The sequence below is a fragment of the Oncorhynchus gorbuscha genome, linkage group LG17, assembly GCF_021184085.1.
Source record: "Oncorhynchus gorbuscha isolate QuinsamMale2020 ecotype Even-year linkage group LG17, OgorEven_v1.0, whole genome shotgun sequence".
In the NCBI taxonomy this organism is placed as follows: domain Eukaryota; kingdom Metazoa; phylum Chordata; class Actinopteri; order Salmoniformes; family Salmonidae; genus Oncorhynchus; species Oncorhynchus gorbuscha.
In genome coordinates, this window is record NC_060189.1 from 2,650,850 (window position 1) to 2,665,378 (window position 14,529).

The 14,529-nt window shown below is 44.9% G+C and overlaps 1 protein-coding gene across 3 annotated transcripts in view; it reads right to left on the minus strand.

Moving 5' to 3' along the window:
* Positions 1–614: 614 nt before the first annotated feature.
* The window catches only part of LOC124001174 (tandem C2 domains nuclear protein-like), a 31,495-nt gene continuing 17,580 nt past the window's right edge, over positions 615–14,529 (minus strand). For all 3 annotated transcript variants that reach the window (XM_046307780.1, XM_046307779.1, XM_046307778.1), the window contains 3 exons: positions 6,780–6,885; positions 3,869–4,065; positions 615–1,122 (listed from right to left, as the gene is read on the minus strand). In XM_046307780.1, coding sequence (XP_046163736.1) covers positions 1,012–1,122; positions 3,869–4,065; positions 6,780–6,885 — 414 coding nt within the window. In that variant the 3' untranslated portion in view covers positions 615–1,011. The remainder of the gene's footprint in view (positions 1,123–3,868; positions 4,066–6,779; positions 6,886–14,529) is intronic.

A 14,529-nucleotide genomic window follows, 5' to 3' on the forward strand; every position in this document is an offset into this window, starting at 1 on the left:
CTAAGTCTTCAGCTTTACAGACTGAATAGAGCCCCAAGTCTTCAGCTTTACAGACTGAATAGAGCCCCAAGTCTTCAGCTTTACAGACTGACTAATAATAATAATAATATATGCCATTTAGCAGACGCTTTTATCCAAAGCGACTTACAGTCATGTGTGCATACATTCTACGTATGGGTGGTCCCGGGATCGAACCCACTACCCTGGCGTTACAAGCGCCATGCTCTACCAACTGAGCTACAGAAGGACCACTAGAGCCCCTTAAATATGTGGGAAACACTAAACAGTGTGAGTGGAGAAGATGCAGAAGACCAGGGATTCATCAGGACCACCAATGAGAACACATGAACTCTGGGTACTGAGTAATGGTACCATTACTCCTTGCAATTCATGCAACAGAACTTCATGAATGTTTTATATTTTTTTATTATACCATTATTTAAGTCGGTTAAGAACAAATTCTTATTTACAAAGACAGCCTATCGGTGAACAGTGGGTTAACGGTCTTGTTCAGGGGCCAGAACGACAGATTTTCTTTTACCTTGTCAGCTCGGGGATTCAAACTTGCAACCTTTCGGTTACTGGCCCAATAACCACTAGGCTACCTGCCGCCAAATATCTGTCCTCTAAAATATTATATTATATTAACTGAACATACAACATTTACATTTAAGTCATTTAGCAGACGCTCTTATCCAGAGCGACTTACAAATTGGTGCATTCACCTTATGACATCCAACATATGGCACTACACAAAACAAGTCTATGCAGCACAAATGACTAATCTATATACTTTATCTACAAAATAATACAAGGTCATTATTTTCTTTAGGAATGTAGTGAGGTCAAATTAAAAGTTGGCAAACATAAAAATAGTAAAGTAAAGTACTGATACCTCCAAAAACTACTAAAGTATTTTTACTTAAGTACTTTATACCACTGGGTGGCAGTACAGGCGGCGATTCAGGTGAGGCGGTCAACTCCTTTGGGAAGTGAAATTATACAGGTGTGTCAGAATCCGTTGAGTCTGTGCCATACGGCCACCATCTTCTCAGGGTGAGAAATGCTGTCCCTCCACTGCTCTGCTGCTTCCTGTGTTGGGCTGTCGAAGCCAAGGTGAACCTGTAGAAGCAGTTATGAAAGTTATGGAACTGGCCTGATCTTAGAACTCAATTTAAGACTTGCTGGCCTGGGCATCAGTCAGCCTATTTGGTATTTAAGACCTGTTGGCCTGGGCATCAGTCTGCCTAGCTGGTATTTAAGACCTGCTGGCCTGGGCATCAGTCAGCCTATTTGGTATTTAAGACATGCTGGCCTGGGCATCAGTCAGCCTATTTGGTATTTAAGACCTGTTGGCCTGGGCATCAGTCAGCCTAGCTGGTATTTAAGACCTGTTGGCCTGGGCATCAGTCAGCCTAGCTGGTATTTAAGACATGCTGGCCTGGGCATCAGTCAGCCTAGCTGGTATTTAAGACCTGTTGGCCTGGGCATCAGTCAGCCTAGCTGGTATTTAAGACCTGTTGGTCTGGGCATCAGTCAGCCTAGCTGGTATTTAAGACTTGCTGGCCTGGGCATCAGTCAGCCTAGCTGGGATTTAAGACTTGCTGGCCTGGGCATCAGTCAGCCTAGCTGGGATTTAAGACTTGCTGGCCTGGGCATCAGTCAGCCTAGCTGGGATTTAAGACTTGCTGGCCTGGGCATCAGTCAGCCTAGCTGGGATTTAAGACTTGCTGGCCTGGGCATCAGTCAGCCTAGCTGGGATTTAAGACTTGCTGGCCTGGGCATCAGTCAGCCTAGCTGGTATTTAAGACTTGCTGGCCTGGGCATCAGTCAGCCTAGCTGGGATTTAAGACTTGCTGGCCTTTCCTTTAGATCAGGTTTCTATTGGTGTGGGGTGTTCTCTTTCCTTTAGATCAGGTTTCTATTGGTGTGGGATGTTCTGTTTCCTTTAGATCAGGTTTCTATTGGTGTGGGATGTTCTGTTTCCTTTAGATCAGGTTTCTATTGGTGTGGGATGTTCTGTTTCCTTTAGATCAGGTTTCTATTGGTGTGGGATGTTCTGTTTCCTTTAGATCAGGTTTCTATTGGTGTGGGATGTTCTCTTTCCTTTAGATCAGGTTTCTATTGGTGTGGGATGTTCTGTTTCCTTTAGATCAGGGTTATATTGGTGTGGGATGTTCTGTTTCCTTTAGATCAGGTTTCTATTGGTGTGGGATGTTCTCTTTCCTTTAGATCAGGTTTCTATTGGTGTGGGATGTTCTGTTTCCTTTAGATCAGGTTTCTATTGGTGTGGGATGTTCTGTTTCCTTTAGATCAGGTTTCTATTGGTGTGGGATGTTCTGTTTGCATTCCCTTCCCCTGGCCACATTTAGTGGGAATCCATTCTGGGAATGTTTTAGGGCACATTTCCTAGTTGCTTGTCAACCTTCAGTGGAGACCCACATAGGTGCCTTTCAGTACTCTTTTCTGGTTGTCTGTTAGTTCCCTTTGTTGTGAGCAACATTTTGAGTTTGTCTTGTGGGAACGTAACAGATGAAACTGCGTGTCAAATCCACAACGGCTCCCGGCATGATTGGCTGCCCGCAGTCGCATTGAGAGAAATCCTTATGTAGCCTTGTAATCTACACCTTGACTAGGCTGATATAAATGATGAAATATTCATTTATAATTTTTCTGAATCTGAATGTCATTAATTATACGGAGCCTAAACTTTCTCGTTCAAAACTTCTATCTCAAGTGAGGAGGGTGTGGCTTCATGACAATGTGAGGAGGGTGTGGCTTCATGACAATGATCACCGGAGCAACTGCTCACTGATTTTACACACCGACACAGTTCCACACCGACACAGTTCCACACCGACACAGTTCCACCTCGACACAGTTCCACCTCGACACAGTTCCACCTCGGACACAGTTCCACCTCGGACACAGTTCCACACCGACACAGTTCCACACCGACACAGTTCCACACCGACACAGTTCCACCTCCGACACAGTTCCACCTCCGACACAGTTCCACCTCCGACACAGTTCCACACCGACACAGTTCCACCTCCGACACAGTTCCACCTCCGACACAGTTCCACACCGACACAGTTCCACACCGACACAGTTCCACCTCCGACACAGTTCCACCTCCGACACAGTTCCACCTCCGACACAGTTCCACCTCCGACACAGTTCCACCTCCGAAACAGTTCCACCTCCGACACAGTTCCACTCCGACACAGTTCCACCTCCGAAACAGTTCCACCTCCGACACAGTTCCACCTCCGACACAGTTCCACCTCCGACACAGTTCCACCTCCGACACAGTTCCACACCGACACAGTTCCACCTCCGACACAGTTCCACCTCCGACACAGTTCCACACCGACACAGTTCCACACCGACACAGTTCCACCTCCGACACAGTTCCACCTCCGACACAGTTCCACACCGACACAGTTCCACACCGACACAGTTCCACACCGACACAGTTCCACACCGACACAGTTCCACCTCGACACAGTTCCACACCGACACAGTGACACAGTTCCACCTCCGACACAGTTCCACCTCCGACACAGTTCCACACCGACACAGTTCCACACCGACACTGCCAAAAACATCCGCTATGCAGGTGGCAGGTGTCGGCTCTCGCCGGGTCAATGCTTGGTCTGATTAAATCTAGGGGCTCTATTTAATCTGGAAAATCTGAAGCGTTACAGCTTCCCGGGATAGAAATGTAAAGGTCATTTTACGTTGCAGCGTCTACCATGAAAACAGTCTCCGCTGAAGTTGGAACATTGCCTTTAAATTTCAGTCTCGCTGTAAAGCTGAACTTCCGCTCTTCGGATTGAACAGAGCCCTAGGCCTTTCGTCTCACCTGTCCGAGGCAGTGTTTCCGTCTGACAGAACTGCGGCTGTAGAGTTTGACTGACAGCAGGAAGCCCTGGTCCAAAGCGAAGGGGAAGTAGAAAGACTCAGTCCAGGTCAGCTGACCTCCGGAGGACTTTAGGGTGTGAGTCTTCTTCTTCATCACCACCGTGCCCTGCAGCTGCATTAATATCTTCACAAAGAACGCTGGTTGATGGACAAGGGAAGCACAAGGGAAATGGAAAAGCACAAGGGAAGCACAAGGGAAATGGAAAAGCACAAGGGAAATGGAAAAGCACAAGGGAAGCACAAGGGAAATGGAAAAGCACAAGGGAAATTGAAAAGCACAAGGGAAATGGACAAGGGAAGCACAAGGGAAATGGACAAGGGAAGCACAAGGGAAATGGACAAGGGAAGCACAAGGGAAATGGACAAGGGAAGCACAAGGGAAATGGACAAGTACAAGGGAAATGGAAAAGCACAAGGGAAATGGAAAAGCACAAGGGAAATGGAAAAGCACAAGGGAAATGGAAAAGCACAAGGGAAATGGAAAAGCACAAGGGAAATGGAAAAGCACAAGGGAAATGGAAAAGCACAAGGGAAATGGAAAAGCACAAGGGAAATGGAAAAGCACAAGGGAAATGGAAAAGCACAAGGGAAATGGAAAAGCACAAGGGAAATAGAAAGGCACAAGGGAAATAGAAAAGCACAAGAGAAATGGTTACTTAGTAGACAGTGTGTATACAGCTGGCAGATTTTAAAATGGTTCCAGGTTGAACCTCTCCGACTAAACCTAAACCTTAACCTAAACCTAACCCTAAAACTAACCCTAAACCTAAACCTAAACCTAAACCTAACCTTAACTAATTTTAGAACGGGTTAAAAATCCACATCCGGTTCATTAAAACACATTTTTCTCTGTGACAAACACGATATATACAAAAGTATGTGGACACTCCTTCAATTAGTGGATTTATCCCGTTTCAGCCACACGTTACTGGCAGGTGTATAAAATCGAGCACACAGCCATGCAATCTCCATAGACAAACATTGGTAGTAGAATGGCCTTACTGAAGAGCTCAGTGACGTTCAACGTGGCTTTTCCTACAAGTCATTTCGTCAAATTTCTAGCCCTGCTAGAGCTGCCCCGGTCAACTATAAGTGCTGTTATTGTGAAGTGGAAACCTCTAGGAGCAACAACGGCTCAGCCGTGAAGTGGTAGGACACACACGCTCACAGAACGGGACCGTCGAGTGCTGAAACACTTAGGGTGTAGAAATCGTCTGTCCTCGGTTGCAACACTCACTACCGAGTTCCAAACTACCTCTGGAAGCAACGTCAGCACAAGAACTGTCTGTCGGGAGCTTCATGAAATGGGTTTCCATGGCCGAGCAGCCGCACACAAGCCAAACATCATCATGCATAATGCCAAGTGTTAGCTGGAGTAAACAGATATATAACAGACTATGTAGACCCCTACCCTGGCTGAGTGGAACAGGGAGGTTATAACATATATATAACAGACTATGTAGACCCCTACCCTGGCTGAGTGGAACAGGGAGGTTATAACAGAGATATAACAGACTATGTAGACGCCTACCCTGGCTGAGTGGAACAGGGAGGTTATAACAGATATATAACAGACTATGTAGACCCCTACCCTGGCTGAGTGGAGCTGGGAGGTTATAACAGATATATAACAGACTATGTAGACCCCTACCCTGGCTGAGTGGAGCTGGGAGGTTATAACATATATATAACTGACTATGTAGAACCCTACCCTGGCTGAGTGGAACAGGGAGGTTATAACAGATATATAACAGACTATGTAGACCCCTACCCTGGCTCAGTGGAACAGGGAGGTTATAACAGAGATATAACAGACTATGTAGACCCCTACCCTGGCTGAGTGGAACAGGGAGGTTATAACAGATATATAACAGACTATGTAGATCCCTACCCTGGCTGAGTGGAACAGGGAGGTTATAACAGATATATAACAGACTATGTAGACCCCTACCCTGGCTGAGTGGAACAGGGAGGTTATAACAGAGATATAACAGACTATGTAGACCCCTACCCTGGCTGAGTGGAACAGGGAGGTTATAACAGATATATAACAGACTATGTAGACCCCTACCCTGGCTGAGTGGAACAGGGAGGTTATAACAGATATATAACAGACTATGTAGACCCCCTACCCTGGCTGAGTGGAACAGGGAGGTTATAACAGAGATATAACAGACTATGTAGACCCCTACCCTGGCTGAGTGGAACAGGGGGGTTATAACAGATATATAACAGACTATGTAGACCCCTACCCTGGCTGAGTGGAGCTGGGAGGTTATAACATATATATAACAGACTATGTAGACCCCTACCCTGGCTGAGTGGAACAGGGAGGTTATAACAGATATATAACAGACTATGTAGACCCCTACCCTGGCTGAGTGGAACAGGGAGGTTATAACAGATATATAACAGACTATGTAGACGCCTACCCTGGCTGAGTGGAACAGGGAGGTTATAACAGATATATAACAGACTATGTAGACCCCTACCCTGGCTGAGTGGAGCTGGGAGGTTATAACAGATATATAACAGACTATGTAGACCCCTACCCTGGCTGAGTGGAGCTGGGAGGTTATAACATATATATAACTGACTATGTAGACCCCTACCCTGGCTGAGTGGAACAGGGAGGTTATAACAGATATATAACAGACTATGTAGACCCCTACCCTGGCTGAGTGGAACAGGGAGGTTATAACAGATATATAACAGACTATGTAGACCCCTACCCTGGCTGAGTGGAACAGGGAGGTTATAACAGATATATAACAGACTATGTAGACCCCTACCCTGGCTGAGTGGAACAGGGAGGTTCTAACAGATATATAACAGACTACGTAGACCCCTACCCTGGTTGAGTGGAGCAGGGAGGTTCTGGGCAGCGAGGACCTGCAGTTGGATGCGTCCGTTAACAGGCTGGAAACAGGTGGCCAGGTGCAGCTCAGCGTGACACACCTGAAGAAGGAGTTATGAACATCAGACGCCGGAGACGGTAGGTGCACATGTCTTCAGTTAAAAAAAGAATGTTCTACCAACTTCATGTTGCTGAACATACTGGTCCCCATTCCAAATGGCTGTACTTGGTTAGGAAGCTACAGTGCCTTCAGAAGCTATTCTCACCCACTGGTCTTCACACAGTACCCCATAAAGTGGAATTATTTCTTCAAATTAATACAAATGAAAACCTGAAATGTCTTGAGTCAATAAGTATTCAACCCCTTTGTTATGGCAAGGAGCCTAAACAAGGACAGAAGTAGAAATGTGCTTAACAAGTCACATAATAAGTTGCATGGACTCACTCTGTGTGCTACAATAATGAAGTGGTGAATTTCAAACACCGATTCAACCACAAAGACCAGGGAGGTTTTCCACTGCCTCGCAAAGAAGGCCACCGATTGGTAGATTTTTAAAAAGCAGACATTGAATATCCCTTTCAGCATGAAGTTATTAATTACGCTTTGGATGGTGTATCAATACACCCAGTCACTACAAAGATACAATCTGACCATAATTCTATCCTCCTGATTCCTGCTTATGTACCGGATGTGAAACGGCTAGCTTAGTTAGCGGTGGTGCTGGTGTAACGGATGTGAAACGGCTAGCTTAGTTAGCGGTGGTGCTGGTGTAACGGATGTGAAACGGCTAGCTTAGTTAGCGGTGGTGCTGGTGTAACGGATGTGAAACGGCTAGCTTAGTTAGCGGTGGTGCTGGTGTAACGGATGTGAAACGGCTAGCTTAGTTAGCGGTGGTGCTGATGTAACGGATGTGAAACGGCTAGCTTAGTTAGCGGTGGTGCTGGTGTAACGGATGTGAAACGGCTAGCTTAGTTAGCGGTGGTGCTGGTGTACCGGATGTGAAACGGCTAGCTTAGTTAGCGGTGGTGCTGGTGTAACGGATGTGAAACGGCTAGCGTAGTTAGCGGTGGTGCTGGTGTAACGGATGTGAAACGGCTAGCTTAGTTAGCGGTGGTGCTGGTGTAACGGATGTGAAACGGCTAGCTTAGTTAGCGGTGGTGCTGGTGTACCGGATGTGAAACGGCTAGCTTAGTTAGCGGTGGTGCTGGTGTAACGGATGTGAAACGGCTAGCTTAGTTAGCGGTGGTGCTGGTGTAACGGATGTGAAACGGCTAGCTTAGTTAGCGGTGGTGCTGGTGTAACGGATGTGAAACGGCTAGCTTAGTTAGCGGTGGTGCTGACGTCACTTGCTCTGAGACCTTGAAGTAGTGGTTCCCCTTGCTCTGCAAGGAGCGATGGGTAACGATGCTTCGAGGGTGACTGTTGTTGATGTGTGCAGAGGGTCCCTGGTTCGCGCCCGGGTATGGGCGAGGGGACGGTCTAAAGTTATACTGTTACACTTACAACCACCAAACTGAAACAGGAAGTACCAGTGACACGCTCGACACAGAAATGGTCCAATGAAGAGGGACGCTACAGGACTGTTTCCTGTCTGTGCTCGCGAAACACAGCACAGACTGGAATACACTCCAGGATTCATACGATAACATGGAGGAGTTCACCACATCATTCACCGGGTTCATTAATAAGTGCATAAACGACGTCGTCCACACAGTGACGGTACGTAGAACCATGTGGTTCAACGTCCGAGCTAAAGGCTAGAACTGCCTCTTTCAAGGAACCAGAGAGTAAAGTCAAGAACTCTTTCAAGGAGTGGGACAGTATAAAGACTAGAACTCTTTCAAGGAGCAGGACAGTATAAAGACTAGAACTCTTTCAAGGAGCGGGACACTATAAAGACTAGAACTCTTTCAAGGAGCGCGACAGTATAAAGACTAGAACTCTTTCAAGGAGCGGGACACTATAAAGACTAGAACTCTTTCAAGGAGCGGGACACTATAAAGACTAGAACTCTTTCAAGGAGCGCGACAGTATAAAGACTAGAACTCTTTCAAGGAGCGGGACAGTATGAAGACTAGAACTCTTTCAAGGAGCGGGACAGTATGAAGACTAGAACTCTTTCAAGGAGCGCGACAGTAATCCCGACACTTATGAAATCCTGCTACGATCATCAAACAGTCAAAATGTCAATACAGGATGAAGATCGAATCCTACTACACATACTGCATTATGTCTATATACAGTGTTGTAATGATGTGCAAATAGTGAAAGTACAAAAAGGGAAAATAATTAAACATCAATATGGGTTGTATTTACAATGGCGTTTGTTCTTCACTGGTTGCCCTTTTCTCGTGGCAACAGGTCGCAAATCTTGCTTCTGTGATGGAACACTGTGCTATTTCACCCAGTAGATATGGGAGTTTATCAAAATTGGGTTTGTTTTTGAAATCTTTGTGGCTCTGTGTAATCTGAGAGAAATATGTCTCTCTAATATTGTCTCTATCTCTCTATGTCTCTCTCTCTGTCTCTCTGTGTCTCTTTCTGTGTATGTCTCTCTGTGTCTCTTTCTGTGTATGTCTCTCTCTCTGTCTCTTTCTGTGTATGTCTCTCTCTCTGTCTCTGTGTATGTCTCTCTCTGTCTCTTTCTGTGTATGTCTCTCTCTGTATCTTTCTGTGTATGTCTCTCTCTCTGTCTCTCTGTGTCTCTTTCTGTGTATGTCTCTCTCTCTCTCTCTGTGACTCTCTCTCTCTGTGCCTCTTTCTCTCTCTCTCTGTGCCTCTTTCTCTCTCTCTCTGTGCCTCTCTCTCTCTCTCTCTGTGCCTCTCTCTCTCTCTCTCTGCCTCTCTCTCTCTCTGTGTCTCTCTCTCTATGTGCCTCTCTCTCTCTCTCTCTCTCTCTCTGTCTCTGTCTCTGTCTCTGTCTCTGTCTCTGTCTCTGTCTCTGTCTCTGTCACTCTCTCTGTGTCTCTCTCTCTCTCTGTGCCTCTCTTTCTCCCTTGAATTGTTTAAGGTTTGACCTAGTTTCAGGCCTCACAATTCCACCATACATCCCAACCCCAGCCTGATGGCTTTTTCCAATAAACCTTTCACCTCCAGTTTCTGTTTCCCTAAAACTTCTCAAAAAATTCCCTACTCCCAGATTATGCAACCCCAGAGAGGCTCCGTCAATATATCAATATTGGCATGTTCCTCATGTGCCAACTGCCTGCAATATATAAACAAAGAAAAACATTGTTTCATGATGTAAGTTTTGTTCTTAACATACTGTTCTGATAAGGAGTTATAATAGGAAGATACACAGAGTATAGGCACAGAGAATAGACTACATATTTTAATTACTGAGTCATAGGCTTGTCCCATTCTACAGGCATTTCCTGATGGCCAGAGACCAAAAGACGATGACAACACCAAACTACAGGCAGAATGTGATTTACGTTCGGAAAAGTGCCTTCGGAAAGAATTCAGAACTCTTGACTTTTTCCATTTTTTGTTTACGTTACGTTTACAGCCTTATTCTCAAATGGATTATATATATATATTTTTAATCTTCATCAATCTACACAGAACACCCCATAATGACATCACAATTCCCCATAATGAGATCACAATGGCCCATTATGAAATCACAATTCCCCATAATGACATCACAATTCACCATAATGACAAAGCAAACCGGTTTTTAGAGATTTTTGCAAAATATATTACAAATTTAAAAAAAACTAAAATACCTTATTTACATAAGTATTCAGACCCTTTGCTATGAGACTCGAAATTGAGCTCAGGTGCATCCTGTTTCCATTGATCATCCTTGAAATGTTTCTACAACTTGATTGGAGTACACCTGTGGTAAATTCAACTGATTGGACATGATTTGGAAAGACACACACCTGTCTATATAAGGTCCCACAGTTCACAGTGCAGGTCAGAGAAAAAAACAAGCCATGAGGTTGAAGGATCTGTACGTAGAGCTCAGAGACAGGATTGTGTCAAGGCACAGATCTGGGGAAGGGTACCAAAACATTTCTGCAGCATTGAAGTTCCAAGAACTCAGTGGCCTCCATCATTCTTAAATGGAAGATGTTTGGAACCACCAAGACTCTTCCTAGATCTGTCAGCCCGGCCAAACTGATCAATTGGGGGAGAAGGGCCTTGGTCAGGGAGGTGATCAAGAACCCGATGGTCACTCTGACAGAGCTCTAGAGTTCCTCTGTGGAGATGGGAGAACCTTCCAGAAGAACAACCATCTCTGCAGTACTCCACCAATCAGGCCTTTATGGTTGAGGGGCCAGACAGAAGCCACTCCTCAGTTAAAAGACACATGACAGCCCGCTTGGAGTTCGACAAAATGCACCTAAAGACTCTCAGGCCATGCGAAACAAGATTCTCTGGTCTGATGAAACCAAGATTGAACTCTTTGGCCTGAATGCCAAGCGTCACGTCTGGAGGAAACCTGGCACCATCCCTACGGTGAAGCATGGTGGTGGCAGCATCATGCTGTGGGGATGTGTTTCAGCGGCAGGGACTGGGAGACTAGTCAGGATCGAGTCAAAGATGAACAGAGCAAAGTACAGAGAGATCTTTGATGAAAACCTGCTCCAGAGCACTCAGGACCTCAGACTGGGATGAAGGTTCCCCTTCCAACAGGACAACAACCCTAAGCACACAGCCATGACAACACAGGAGTGGCTTCGGGGCGAATCTCTGAATGTCCTTGAGTCTGAACTTGAACCTGATCGAACATTTCCTGAGAGACCTGAAAAAAGCTATGCAGCGACGCTCCCCATCCAACCTGACAGCTTTAGAGGATCTGCAGAGAAGAATGGGAGAATCTCCCCAAATACAGGTGTGCCAAGCTTGTAGTGTCATACCCAAGAAGACTCAAGGCTGTAATCGCTGCCAAACGTGCTTCAACAAAGTTCTGAGAAAATGGTCTGAATAATTACATAAATGTCATATATATATATATTTTTTAAATACATTAGCAACAAATTCTAAAAACCTGTTTTTGCTTTGTCATTATGGGGTATTATGATATCATTATGGGGTATTGTGATGTCATTATGGGGTATTGTGATGTCATTATGGGGTATTGTGATGTCATTATGGGGTATTGTGATGTCATTATGGGGTATTGTGATGTCATTATGGGGTATTATGATGTCATTATGGGGTATTGTGATGTCATTATGGGGTATTGTGATGTCATTATGGGGTATTATGATGTCATTATGGGGTATTATGATGTCATTATGGGGTATTGTGATGTCATTATGGGGTATTGTGATGTCATTATGGGGTATTGTGATGTCATTATGGGGTATTGTGATGTCATTATGGGGTATTGTGATGTCATTATGGGGTATTGTGATGTCATTATGGGGTATTATGATGTCATTATGGGGTATTGTGATGTCATTATGGGGTATTGTGATGTCATTATGGGGTATTGTGATGTCATTATGGGGTATTATGATATCATTATGGGGTATTGTGATGTCATTATGGGGTATTGTGATGTCATTATGGGGTATTGTGATGTCATTATGGGGTATTGTGATGTCATTATGGGGTATTGTGATGTCATTATGGGGTATTATGATGTCATTATGGGGTATTGTGATGTCATTATGGGGTATTGTGATGTCATTATGGGGTATTGTGATGTCATTATGGGGTATTATGATGTCATTATGGGGTATTGTGATGTCATTATGGGGTATTATGATGTCATTATGGGGTATTGAGATGTCATTATGGGGTATTGAGATGTCATTATGGGGTATTGAGATGTCATTATGGGGTATTGAGATGTCATTATGGGGTATTGTGATGTCATTATGGGGTATTGTGATGTCATTATGGGGTATTATGATGTCATTATGGGGTATTATGATGTCATTATGGGGTATTGTGATGTCATTATGGGGTATTATGATGTCATTATGGGGTATTATGATGTCATTATGGGGTATTATGATGTCATTATGGGGTATTGTGATGTCATTATGGGGTATTGTGATGTCATTATGGGGTATTGTGATGGAGGCAGCGAACGGTTGAAAAGCATGCATTTGGTTTTACTAGCGTTTAAGAGCAGTTGGAGGCCACGGAAGGAGTGTTGTATGGCATTGAAGCTTGTTTGGAGGTTAGATAGCACAGTGTCCAAGGACGGGCCGGAAGTATATAGAATGGTGTCGTCTGCGTAGAGGTGGATCAGGGAATCGCCCGCAGCAAGAGCAACATCATCAAATCAAATCAAATCAAATTTATTTATATAGCCCTTCGTACATCAGCTGATATCTCAAAGTGCTGTACAGAAACCCAGCCTAAAACCCCAAACAGCAAACAATGCAGGTGTAAAAGCACGGTGGCTAGGAAAAACTCCCTAGAAAGGCCAAAACCTAGGAAGAAACCTAGAGAGGAACCGGGCTATGTGGGGTGGCCAGTCCTCTTCTGGCTGTGCCGGGTAGAGATTATAACAGAACATGACCAAGATGTTCAAATGTTCATAAATGACCAGCATGGTCAAATAATAATAAGGCAGAACAGTTGAAACTGGAGCAGCAGCACAGTCATTGATATATACAGAGAAAAGAGTCGGCCCGAGAATTGAACCCTGTGGCACCCCCATAGAGACTGCCAGAGGACCGGACAGCATGCCCTCCGATTTGACACACTGAACTCTGTCTGCAAAGTAATTGGTGAACCAGGCAAGGCAATCATCAGAAAAACCGAGGGTACTGAGTCAGCCGATAAGAATATGGTGATTGACAGAGTCGAAAGCCTTGGCAAGGTCGATGAAGACGGCTGCACAGTACTGTCTTTCTTTTATCGATGGCGGTTATGATATCGTTTAGTACCTTGAGTGTGGCTGAGGTGCACCCGTGACCGGCTCGGAAACCAGATTGCACAGCGTAGAAGGTACGGTGGGATTCGAGATGGTCAGTGACCTGTTTGTTGACTTGGCTTTCGAAGACCTTAGATAGGCAGGGCAGGATGGATATAGGTCTGTAACAGTTTGGGTCCAGGGTGTCTCCCCCTTTGAAGAGGGGGATGACTGCGGCAGCTTTCCAATCCTTGGGGATCTCAGACAATATGAAAGAGAGGTTTAACAGGCTGGTAATAGGGGTTGCGACAATGGCGGCGGATAGTTTCAGATGTGTGATGTATTGTGATGCCATTATGGGGTATTGTGATGTCATTATGGGGTATTGTGATGTCATTATGGGGTATTGTGATGTCATTATGGGGTATTGTGATGTCATTACGGGGTATTGTGATGTCATTACGGGGTATTGTGATGTCATTACATTACGGGGTATTGTGATGTCATTATGGGGTATTGTGATGCCATTATGGGGTATTGTGATGTCATTATGGGGTATTGTGATGTCATTATGGGGTATTGTGTGTAGATTGACGAGGGGAAAAAAACTATTGAATCCATTTTAGAATAAGGCTTTAAAGTAACAAAATGTGGAACAAGTCAAGGGGGTCATACCATATGTCCACATTATCTCAACATTATGTGTTTAAGCATAGTCTTTAGCATAGTCCCCCACCTCTCTGATTCAGAGGGGTTGGGTTAAACGTGGAAGACACACCTCTCTGATTCTGTCATGTTTTGTCTTATATTGTCTTGTCATTTTGCTTTTCCTTCTGTTCGTTTTCCCCCTGCTGGTCTTTTTAGGTTCGTTCCCTTTTTTCTCTCTCCCTCTCTCTCTCTCTCTTCTCTCTATCGTTC